This window comes from Oryza brachyantha, chromosome 8 (assembly GCF_000231095.2).
Source record: "Oryza brachyantha chromosome 8, ObraRS2, whole genome shotgun sequence".
Classification (NCBI taxonomy): domain Eukaryota; kingdom Viridiplantae; phylum Streptophyta; class Magnoliopsida; order Poales; family Poaceae; genus Oryza; species Oryza brachyantha.
Window position 1 is genome coordinate 904,691 of NC_023170.2, and position 12,884 is coordinate 917,574.

A 12,884-nucleotide genomic window follows, 5' to 3' on the forward strand; every position below is an offset into this window, starting at 1 on the left:
GGACAGAATTAGTTTTGGCTAGTTGAGTTTTAATTGTAGTTGGTAGTTGTGGATTGGACAAAAACCGGCTGCTGAATATTTATTCAGAGCATTTGAGCACTAAACTAGGACGCATGATGGCATGAGCCATGCTGATATCTGAAAAGGGACAAGCTCTTGCTTTTTGCAGCATCAGGCATTTGACTAATGGAATCTTTGCAATGAAACTCCGAAACTTTCAGGCAAAGTCAGGAGTATGCTGGTTTACCAGATCAAATCTTGTGTCCAAATCATGCCATAGTTGTTACTGGCCATTCTGAAAGCTAAATGGCAACCGAATTCTTGTTTAGAAGAAAACTTCAAGAAAGGGACATGGTACAAGTTCTTGTTTGGCACCTGTTTTCTTTATACAATCTCATTTGGAGCAAGATCTAAATTGGCTTGTTTCCTCTGAAATTCATGTGTTCTATTGTTTGGAACAAAGTTTTATCTTCTTCCATGCAAACACACCAACTTGGAAACAAACACTTTATGTTTCACAGGTGGTAGATAAAATTGTCTTGTTTCATCTGAAATTGATCCTCTCTTCTTACTTTCCATGCCCTATAATTGTACCCATTTATCACTCTGCAAAGTCTGCATTGTGCATATTCTCATGAACAGTAACTTTATTGGTGTGCACCACTGCCATCACAACCTCAAACATACCACAAAAGGAAAAGACAATGTTGCAAGAACACAGGCTGTTATTGCTGTGATTGCCAGTTACTCTCCCACAGGCCCCAAGTTTTTGTCAGGCATCTTGTTTCCCTTGCAAGCTACACCTAATGATCAAGAGCACCAGTTAATCACACCACTCAAAAGCAAAGATCTGCCACATTTGGGCAGGAACACCAGAGAGTGGCAGTACAATTACAACTGCATTGCAGCACAAATCCATCAGCAAGCTGAAAAGGCATTCATTCACACACAGGCAATAAGCAGCAGACAGACAGAAAGGAAGGAAGGAAGGAAGGGAGAAGGAAGCAAAGTTAACGAACTCAAAGAATTTTGTTTTGCCAAAGAAGGCAGAAAAACAGCACAGTACAGGATAACAAACCGTCCTTGCTTCCATTGTTTTTGTCTACTGTGTCTCCTACTAAGAACATCATGAATGCACTCACTACACACTAGTACTAAACAGCATCAAATTCTCTCTATGTACATAGCTACACTTTTCTACTGCTAATTAAGCCTATAGACTCTAGTGGTCTAGTATCATCTTGTTCCTCCTCCCCTCTTGCCTGGCTTAACTTGATCTGAATTCCTTCTTTGTGAATGTTTTTTTCACCATTCTTGCAGCTCTTTTGCTTCTTCTATCTGAATGTGACTTGGCTGAGAGCTTTCAACCACTTCTGCACCTTCTTGTTGTGTTTCAGAATGTCCTATGCACAGGAGCTTATATGGTGTGGATTGCAGTACAGTAGCAGCAAGCAAGATGAACGATTGTTGTGTTGTTGGGTTCCTCTTGGGTGAAATTTGAGTTCTTTGGATTCTTCGTGTCTCGGCTTCATGTCTAGGAGCACGATTTGATCAATCCCAGGCTGACCAGGTTCCTCCTGACGAAATTGCCAAGGTAGAACAGCCCAATGCCACCGCCACCGCCGCCGCCATTGCCGTCGTCACGGACGCCCGGCCCGGCCTTCTGGTAGAGCTGCGGCCGGTGCTCCTCCTTGGCAACGAGACAGTCCATGCCAACCCTCTGCCTCACGGCATCAATGGCGCTCTGGTTGACGGCCTGGCCGGCGGCGTCGGTGACGTAGAACACGTTGGAGGCCATGTCGCCCTTGGTCGACACCTCCGCCTGCGCCACCAGCAATCCGTTCTCCCGGAACGTCCGCGTGACATCCGACAGCAATCCCGGCCGGTCCGGCGTGCACAGCTCCAGTCTCACCCCCTGAACACAAACAAATCGAACACATTAGCTTCATGATCCTTCGAACATATAAGAGTGAAAAATTGCATCTTGGTGTTGGAATTAGCTTCAGTACCTCTAGTGATCTCCGTTCAATGGCGTCCTGGAGGCACTGGCTCACTCTCTGCCGCTCGGCCTCGGAGCGGATGGGGCGCCCGTCGGCGTGGCGGATGTAGAACTCCTGGTGCGCTTGGTCGCCGGTGGTGTCGATGGTGCCGTGGAAGACGACGTAGTCCATGTCGGTGAGCGTGCAGACGACGTCGAACAGCAGCTTGGGGCGGTCGCGGCACTGGACGGTGACCACCGAGTAGCCGCGCTCCGCCCAGCTCTGGACGGACACGGCGGGGGTCGGGGACTCCGACGCGCGCTCCTCCTGGTCGCGGTCGGCCGACATGAGCTGGTGAAGGCGGCGCTCGGCGTGCGCGACGGTCGCGGCGGGGACGGCGGCCACGGCGCCGCCAGAGGCAGAGTCGCCGCGGAGGAGGTGGCCGAGGCGGGCCTCGATGCGCGCCATCCTCTCGGTGTCGGCCTCCTCGTCGCGGAGGAAGACGAGGCAGCCGAGGCGCCCGCGGTGCGCCCACGCCCGCGCCTCCACGACGCTGCAGTCCATGTCGGCGAGCACGGCGAACACCTCCGAGATGAGGCCCGTCCGGTCGGCCCCCGTCAGCTCCAGCGCCGTCAGCCCCTCGAGCGCCGCCGGCCGCGCTGGCCCGTTCCACGTCCCCAGAGACTGCCAACCAACCAAAACCAAACCACCACCCCCATCAGAAAAACCCAACTCCGGCGAGCCCACGTCGCCACCAGCAAGAAACCACCGCAAGGGACAGACACCAACCTGCTCGATGTAGGTGATGACGCTGTCGTCGGTGAGCTTGCGGCCGAGGCGGTCGGTGACATGGAATACGTCCATGAACCACCTGCCATCCGACGAGACGTACGCCTTGTTGATGGACAGGTCGAGGTCGGCGAGCACCTGCACCGCCTCGAGCAGCACCCCCGTCTTCCTCGCGCTGTCCACCTGCACGAGCGTCGCCGTGGGGCACACCGCGTTGTCGATCACCACCCTCGGCGTGTTCATCCTGATCACCAGCTTCTCGTACTCGTCCAGCCACTCCATTGCCGCGCACTGACCTCGCCGCCGACGGAGAAGGAGAGGAGCGCTTCGGCGGAATCGCCCGCGCGGCGCGCTTTGGAGTTGGGCGGGGAATGGGAATCGGGGTTTCGGAATGGGAATCGGGTTGGGGTTAGTATTTAAGAGGGGAGGGGTGGAGTTGGTGGGCCCGGGGCAACGTGGGGGAGGGTCATGGAGGCCAGGTGGCTCGCCACGTGGAGGGGCTGCGTGACTGCTTGCCTTGCACTCGCTCTCCACTCCCTTCCCCTTTGCGTCCGGTTTAATTAAAGGGAAGGGTTTTCTTTATTATTATCCCTCTTTTGGTTTATTAATCTGTATTTAGTTTTTTTAAGTTGTTTTTTTTCGGTCTACAACATTTCTATTTCCTTTTGTAGCTGTAACCAAGGTGTATTTGTATTGGTAGATATAGCTTGCTTCTTTAGTTTTAGTCTTTTTTTTATCATGAACTATATATTTTAACATTAATTTTAGTTGCTCGGAAATCGTTAGATAGATTAGCTACGGCTTCAGAAGATAATATTTTCTTATGTATCATGTGATGTTAAAAAGGGATAATGTCACTCTTGTTAGACTGGGTGGCAATAGCATCACAATTCAACAATTTTGTTATCTAGAAATCATATTTTGGGTGTGAAATTGATTGAGCATAAATGTCAGTTTTATTTGCTTTGCTAGCTATGGAGTGACAAAGACAATATTAGCTCACAAGAAATACGCCATAAATATCAAATATTGTCGTACCTAGTTAGTTTCACAGTGGGCAAAGCAGGGCATAGCAGCACATGGATTTTATAGTCTTGTCGTCTGTTTGATACAGGGGTTATCTTTTCGCTTGGGTAGAAAACTGCTAAATGATCTATTTGTAAAAGTAAAATAATTTGTAAATAGAAATTTTATACGTGCGTTCTTAGTTTTCCAAAAGTTTAGAATGGAAAATAAATTAAGATGAAAAAATCCCAAAATGAATTCTAATTTTAAGTTTAAAAATTTAAATTTTAACTTATAAATATAAGCAAAAGCGAAAAGACAAATCTGACGGTCTGTTTCATGAAGTAAATGGCATATATAAGAAGTTGAATTTCAGAATTAATTAAAAATGATCATTAAATAAACAGCGCACATCACTCTTCCCATAAGCAACAAATAACAAAGGGAAAAACACACAATTCGGCGGTTGGAAAGAAAACAAGTATTTTGAAAATGTCTCAACAAGTAAGCAACAGGAGCTGGTGAGTGGGCCCCCAGGGGGGCGTGCCTGTGCAGTGGCCTGTCTCGGCGCCAGCTGTCAAGTGGGCCCGCCCGGCGCCCTTCTTTTCTGCCGCCATTACGGACGGTCTGGATCTCATCCCCGCCCTGCTCCACCCCACCAAAGCAACTACCTGCCTCTCACCGAAATGCCCAAACTATCCTCCGTACTCATGCTGAGATATCTTTTGCCCTGCCACGGATATTGAACTCTAAAATTTAAAAAGGGATTTTATTAAGTGTTTGACTTGTTTAGGAGCAAGCAAACTGTGTATTTGTGCAAAAATAATTTCTGCATAAAACTTTTATATGCGTGCTTGTAACGATCTAAAAAACAAGGGGCCAGGGATGAAAAACAAACTCTATGAGAAAACCTCAAAATTAACTTAAAATTTAATGTTGAAAATTTAAATTTTAGCCTATAATTATAAAAAATAAAAAGATGAGACCGATAGATATAAAAATTTCTATCAGCCTTAAGTACAGTGGATTGATGGATCCCCTGGCACTTCGGCGCGGTCGATGAGACACCATACTTAGCACCTAGGATACCAAATGATATATGCAAGTATCGGGCAATACTCATAACAGCTAGGCTTGATACCTGCGGGTATCAAACCAAGTCCTTTGGAAGACAGGTATCAGGTACTTGATACTAAATGATACCTCAATGGGTATCTAGCATTATGCTAACCAATAAGGGGCACCACATTATTAAAGCACGAACGAGGTGCATCGTCGAATCGCTGAGTAGCATGGCCATGGTCACCATGGTAGGATCCTAAAGCTTCCTCCGCCCAACCATATAACCGTCACATAGATGACTAGATTTAAGGCTCATCCCTCGCAAATAGATCTTCTCGCTATCTTCTGTCTACTTGTCTAAGATCATTGTTAGCCAACTTTACCTCTATCTCGCTCTGCTCCACACTACCAAGGTCACCCTAAATAACTTAGGGCCACATGCCATGTCTAATGACATACGAATATGAATTAGGTCAACACGACCAACAACGATAGAAGGGAAGTGTGCATTGGGTGAGCTTGCCAGAAACCAAAGGCACACATATATTGGTTTTGGATGGAGTACAGGAGGAAGAAGAGGACGAGGAATGGAGAAGGCGGGAAAGGGTGAAGAAATTAGGAAGAGGGGAGGATGTGGTGGGAACAAAAATATATCGATTTTTAGAAAAAATCATGTTATGGATGGAATATTGATTGCTAGTATTTTTGTTTGCGTGTTCTTGGAAACTAGAGGTTGTTCACACGGATAATTGGATTTAAGAAACAACTCTTATATAAATATAATTATGTCTTTTATTTAAAACTAAAAAATTATTTAGATTTTATGTAAACACTATAGAATTGGATTTACAGATAACTCTTACTTTTCTTTTTCCTAATTATATACCCACCTCTTGACTTATCCATTTATTTTCAATGATGGTTGCATTTTGTAACAACTAGAATGACCAAACTACACCGCTATAATTTAAACTCAATATGATTCAATGGTTAAAATATTATTGTTCTCTTTCTTCGACTAAGGTGGTGAATGTAGAAGTTGTCTTTATAATATCAGGGGTTTAATATATATTACTCCCTCCATTTCATCATATAATATTTTAGCTTTATTTAAATGTATCTATTAATTAATCTATATATTTAGTGTATAGATATAAATTCATTCACATTCGTATAAGTCTAACCCTAAAAATCTTAATATACAATGTATCACTGATGGGCCCATCCGTACCGTCAGGGGCATTCCGGTCAATTTAATGCCGGTGGTGCCGGCAGGCCGCGCCGTTTCGCGTCGCTGTCGTCGCCGTCGCCGGCGCGGCGGCGCCAAACACGGATGCGCATCTTTCGGAGCTTCCAATGCGGCGTGCTCTCCTCTTCTCGGTCCGTCAAATCCACTTTATTATTTATTTACTCACGTACTCCCCACTGCACACGATCCTACGTGGAAATTAGTAGTAATACTCGATTTTCCAGCGTGGATATTCCCGTTCTTCGGCGATATTTCCGGCCTGGCCGGCCGGCCAGATGGAGCACGGCGAAATGGACGAGTTATGATTTGAGCATCTTGGTGTTACCGGTTTTGGAGCTCTGCATTGGTTCCAAATTTATACACTACTGGTAGCAGCATTGAGCATTACCATTAATTGGTGGTGTTAGCGTGGGAGTTTGGTTAATCGGACAAGATCAATGCTCGAATATCTGGTGCATATTCCTGGTCGGCGTTGCCGACTAGCTGTGTCTGGAGTGAAGCTGCCATGGACTATTATGCTCACATCCATCTGGGTTGAAACCTTATGGAATTTTTTTCTTTCTCTAATTTTTTTAAACCTTCATTTGTTTCGCATATATTTATGCTTACCTAAGCCAAAATTTTATATTTTAAAACTTAAATTTGAAGCTGATGTTGAGATTTCTATTTAGATTATTTTCTAGATTTTTTTAAAATGACTAGGAACAAACATGAAAGTTTAACCGTAAATTATTTTTCCATTCAAACCAAAGATGCCTGTTTTTTCCCTCCATTTCATGACTGATGAGATGCACAGGAACAATTTCAGCTGCAAAATATACACACTGACGATCACATGCAAGCTAGTAGTAGAGGTCAGGTGTGTTAGGCGGCACGTTGGTTCTGTGGCGGGAGCAGTACCACTACAGTATTTATCCAGCGTGCATGTACGTGAAGCGCATTAATGGCGATCGAGGAGGAAGGAGATCACGTGACGGCCGTCTCGTCGACCATCAATGCGTGGCCCGGGAGAGATGTTCTGTTCATTGATTGGCAGCGCCATGGTTGTGTACTGCATTGCTTTTATGGCTAACCATAAACCAATTGTGTGTTAATTAATTCGGCACCGTACTTATACACTCGATATATCGTACAAAGTTATTTCGTACTACTACTACATATACTGTATTTTTTCCTTTTTAAGAGGGAGGAACGGTTGGAGGGCGTATTTCGTCGGGTCGCATGTAGGCATTCAGGTTTAATGAGCCACACCATCGCAGGCCCTTCGAAATCATTTGTTTGCAACGGTGATATTTGCAAATAAAAAATAATTTATGAATAATTAATATATATATATATATTCAATGATTAAAAAAAGTCAAGACTGGAAAATAAACTTCAAAAAAACACTAAAATTAATTAAATTTAAATTTTATCTTATAAGTATTAGACATAAGTGAAAAGATGACTGTGTAAGATAATAGCTTGGTGATCGAACTACAAGCTGGATAGCGGTAGATGAAGTTTGAATTTAAAACTTTAGTTTTGATAGCGTTTTTTATCTTAATCCGTTTTCTAAATATTAGCTTTAAACTATAAATAATACTATAATTGTAAAATTATATTTCCTTGTTTAATCAACTCCTCCGTTATAAAATAATTTTATTTTCCACATCTCCGGTAAATACCAGCTAATACAAAAGCTCAACAAACAGAACACCCTTAACTTTTAGTGTAACTGTGTCCATGCCATTTTATCAAGTTTAAGTATATTTGTTTCGTACACATAAACAACAATAGAGGTTAAATATAATATTATCTCAGAAAAAAAGAGTACTCTCCGTATTATTTACGTCCTACCGACCATACCTCGACCACTCGGAGAGTCGGAATTCATGAAAACATGGCATGTGAGCATCCACGCGCACGATCTAAAAATAGTACTCTTTTTATCCTGCTGTTCGACCAGCGTTCATAAAAAAAAAAGAAAGAAAAGAAGATTAAAAAAAAACTAACGGAGTCAACACACAGCATGTAGGAAGAGATTTGATTCGATAGGTCGCTTGCCCGTTCGTGCACGGATGGGACAATGATCCACCGGTTTCTTTTCCGGCCACCGCCGCCGCCGGATCCGCCGCGTCCCCCGCCGCCCCGGGCGGCCGGCGACGTGCGCCGCACCAACGCACGCCCCGTCCTCCGTCGCCTGTCCCGGCGAGTCGGCGACCGACGTCGACGACGTGCACGCTAGTGCGGCGCCGTACGTCTGGCCCACGTATTTCTTGTGAGAGCATTTTTAATGCAATTTGATTAGGATGATATCTACGAATCTACCTCCAAGGCTCCAAGAGTGACGTAGAAGTGGGTAAGTACAGGGGGTGGTTGATTAAAAAAAGTCAAACTTTTGTACATGTAGTACTATAAGGCAAGGTTAAAAATAATCTCTGAAAAAAAAACTCAAATCAATAAAAATTAAAATTTTGGCTTATAAGCACTAGCAAAACGAAAAAATGAGGTATATGTTAAATAAAATTAAATAGATGTATGCATGGCGCTGGGCCCTCACGTACACACGCGTGCATAACACGCATGCAATGGCGCCCTCTTGATCACGGAATCGATCTGGGGTTAATCTAACCACGCCTCCAAAGTTCCTGCATGCATCAGCTCCAAAGTCAAATCAGCACTAAGAATTGTCTGTTTGTTGAGGTGACAAAAAAGAAAACCATAAGACCTACTATATTGTTTCATATTTTTTTTGGTTTTTAAATTCGTCAGTGTTGTGTACGGCTTTCCTTTCTTAATCAGCTGTCCAATATTAATAAAATCCATCTTTTTTTTGATAATTCAAATAGTTGACAAATGTAAAGATAATGCCGCTTAATTTGCTTGGTTGATCTTGTGGGTTTCATGAATTATTTTATATGGAAACGATTGTTCAGCACTAGTAGTTCGTGCATGGCTCCCATTTTCTACTATCTGACCAATTTTAGCGCATTCTTTTTGTTCCTGCTAGCTACTAGTATTAATGAGGTTAATTACTGATCATTGTCTTTAGGGACAATTGATCTTGTCTACTCTTGTGACAAATGAGAAGATCATCATCGCTACATGAATGCAGCTATAAAATGCTTAATTAATTTAATAATTTTCTCCGGTCATCTTGGCGTAATTAAGGCAGTCAAAAATACATATATCCTGCACTTGTGATGGTTACCATGATACATCTCATATCTCACATGAATACTTGGCCAAATTCGAATTAACCAACAAACAGATCGATCGAATCAGCATGCATGTACTATATAGCTTAATTAGATAAAATTTTAGGACGATGTTGCTATAGCCATTGACAGTGCAAGGTTGAGGTGAGCGTGGATCGACATGAATGCGAGGCATCATTGGAAAAACAAAAGAAGAGAGATCCAAATGGAGATCGATCTGAGCATGCATCATGCAGTATGCGTGTGAGATACTATCTGCAATTGTATAAAGGGATCGGCACGTCCAGGCCATGATACAGACGAAGACGACGACGCCTCTGCGTGCATGCTGCTGCGTCGATCGTGCCCGTCACATCCATCCCAGTCTGGGATATTTAAATTCACCTCTATGTTATTAATACGTAGCCTCATGACCCATATGTCATATAAATAACCTCTCAATTTAACCCATATGTAATATAAATAACCTCTCAATTTAAACTTATGGAGTACGTAATAAATATGGTAGTATGATCGCGCTACTCTTCATTTATGGAGTAGTCCTGTATATTAGGAAAATTATCCCTTCATTCTATATTGTAAATTTCATTTTGTCAAATCTAGACTTATTTTTTAATTAATATATATACACTATTTATATATGTCTATATGTACTAGTATCTTTATAAATTTAGACAATACTAGAAAAATTAGATAATTTAACGAGAAATAGTTGTAATTGGTTCAGGGTAGATGAAGAAACAACTAGGCAGTACATTTTAAAATAATAGTGGAGTATAACGAGATGGTAGAAATTGATTCGTTTTGGGACGGTCAAGCTTTAGTAACTTGGTACTTATAGTACACTATGACTATCGAGATGATATCATATAAGGTAGTTCAGCACTGCTGATTACCGATCCAAATACAAATGATGTTGCTTAGTTGTGTACAGATATTAGTATAAACTAGAGATGACAAGCATGCATGATACACTAGCTAAAAATAGAGGAGTGCCATTTGTAGATCTATGTAGGATCGACGATGTGGAACCTTGAGCTGTGGAAGATTGAATTTTGGATATGTTTGGTAGGTCTTCAATTCCTAAATTTTACTTTAGGAACGAAGTTTAAAGTTGAGTTGTTCAAACCAGCAACACCGCTCTATTTCATGTTTTTAAGAGCACTTCAATCCGAATCCGAACCGATCGCTTCTCAAACGGAGCTGAACTCAGAGAAGTTGAAGCTGAAATTTTAGAGTCATAGCAAATACTACTTCTGTTCTAAAAATAACTTCATTATTTTTAGTTTTTTATACAATATTTTGATTTTTCGTCTTATTTAAATTTTTTTATTAATATTTTTATTGTAACTAGATGGTAAAACATTAATAATATTTCATGCGTGACTAATTTTTTAAAACTTTTGTATAATTTTTTTAAATAAAACGAATAATCAAACATTAAACATAGAAATTAAAAAATGAAGTTATTAGATAACGGAGGTGGTAGATCATTCTACCTCCGTCCCGAAATAAGATCATTTTTCAGTTTTTTAATATAATGTTTTGTATCTTCGTCTTATTTGAATTTTTTTGTGGTTAATATTTTTATTCGTACTAGATTAGATAAAACATAAATAGTACTTTATACCTGACTAATTTTTTTTATGTTTTTTATAAATTTTTAAATAAGACAAATAGATAAACGTTGGATACGAAAAACGAAAAATAAAATTATTATGGACGGAGATAGTAGTTCCTTGATTTGTTTGTTTCCCTTTTTCCGGTTCCTCTTCAGGATTGGGGTGGATCGAAACCCTAGAATCGATCGATCATGGACGCATGATTCATGGGTGAGTGAAAGGAGGAGAAAAGACACTGTAGAGAAAAGAAAGAGAAGGAATTGAGAAGTAGCTAGGGAAGAATCTTTGACGGCGACGCGAGGAGGGCCCCACCACCAGGCCACCACGCACGCACCCAGCGTTTTTCGCGCCATCGGCCGGCATGTTTTCGCGCCAAATTCGGGGCCGCGCGGCGCGGGAAAACGAAGACGAAGACGAAGCCTAGCTACTGCTTCCACGTGATGGATGGATGGATCGTTCTCCTTCAAATAACTGTCCTACAGCACTAGCCGTACTTCTTCTTGTTCTCAAAATAATATATTTTTCAGTCATCACACAAACATATTAGTATAAACTAAAATGCTATAATATTTTTTATTTTATCGAATTCTAATATAATTATCATATACTTTAGCTATTTTCAATGTATTTATAGCTTATTTTCATAAACTCTAATAAAATAAATAAATTTATTTTAGGATAATCTAGAACGAAAAAAAATATGACCTTAAGACGGAGGTACTAGCTGCTGGTCTATCCTATCCTAATCTTGGATGATTTGGCGCGAAGAAAGGCATACTAGCAGGAGCGTTTCTGCTCCTCGTACAATAGCCTCCAGATCCAACAGATCCAACAAAAGAAACGAGACAAAAGGAAGAAGAAACACCAACAGTACTACGTAGCAGGACCAGCTTGGTGGGGTCTGCACTGCAGGCCCGTTCCTATAGTACTCGCAGGCATTAGCCGTCTTATGAAATTTTGAAAAAAAATAATGTGTTCGAACTAGCCGCTCTGATCCTCTCTGTGGAAAGCTTCCAGCGGCTGCAGGTATTTCTGGGATTGATTAGACGAGACCTCATGTCACATCGAATGAGGTATTTTTTAGGCTTCAGTTATTTCTTTGGCTTCCCCAATTATCACATAAATTGTAAGGTCCCGATTAATGTGGTTGAGAATGAGGTATTATTTTTTATTAGCTATTTACGAGTATGAATGGACGATTTAACTACTTCATCAAAAAATATTCTAGAAATAACAAATAAAAGAACTTTTATATATGATTTTTTCTACACGAAACACATCATTTATAAACTTTAGTTCCACAAAATTTCAGAATAATAGGGCCGTAATTATAGAAAAAAAAACTATAAGCCTCTAGCTTTTTTTTAAGATTATCATGTGTTTCTTATTATTGGAGTGTGTATCATCAGTGATATAAGTAACATGCGATTTTTTTCTTAAGCAGAGAAGAGCGGTGAGAGACGAAAAACACGCTATATAAATATATATATTTATAGCTAGCTGCAAAATGAGCTCCCAGATCGTGTGTATGGCTGTTAAGAAGATATTGGCCGCATTCGTTTGCCCCCGGCAAGTTAACTTTTCTCCTCGTTTTTCACGCGTACGCTTATCGAACTGCTAAGCGGCGTATTTTTTATAAAAGTTTTCTATAGAAAAGTTGTTTAAAAAATCATATTAATCTATTTTATATATCAGAGATAAGTTAACTTAACCCCTCGAGCTGAATGTGGCCGTCATATATGTAACTATTGTATATTGTATAGATAGAGGATAGGAGCTCGTTGTTAATTACTATATTACTATTGAACTTGCTCATAATCTCCCCAGCATGACATATATTTTGTTGGCTCATAGTATTCGCACGCATAATCAAACGCATGGAAGTCTCTATTGTCGAAGTCCTCCAGTCGGTTGCCATGACCATTTCCCGGTTCGTGTTATCAATGTGTTCACTCAAGACATGAGAGAGCAAGAAGAG

The 12,884-nt window shown here is 41.4% G+C and overlaps 1 protein-coding gene across 1 annotated transcript; it reads right to left on the reverse strand.

The window, feature by feature from the left end:
- Positions 1-1,019: 1,019 nt before the first annotated feature.
- On the reverse strand, positions 1,020-3,050 carry LOC102721858 (ACT domain-containing protein ACR8). The gene is made up of 3 exons (XM_040526943.1): positions 2,769-3,050; positions 2,010-2,663; positions 1,020-1,915 (listed from the first exon to the last, which is right to left on the reverse strand). Exons 1-3 carry the CDS (start codon positions 3,048-3,050, stop codon positions 1,535-1,537), a joined length of 1,317 nt encoding a protein of 438 aa, XP_040382877.1. The 3' UTR covers positions 1,020-1,534.
- Positions 3,051-12,884: the final 9,834 nt, after the last annotated feature.

Coding starts and splice junctions, on each gene's coding strand:
- LOC102721858 (XM_040526943.1), bottom strand. CDS start 3,050: ATGGAGTGGCTGGACGAGTACGAGAAGCTGGTGATCAGGATGAACACG. Junction 2,664..2,768: donor TCATCACCTACATCGAGCAG/GTTGGTGTCTGT, acceptor GTTGGTTGGCAG/TCTCTGGGGACGTGGAACGG. Junction 1,916..2,009: donor TTGAACGGAGATCACTAGAG/GTACTGAAGCTA, acceptor GTTTGTGTTCAG/GGGGTGAGACTGGAGCTGTG.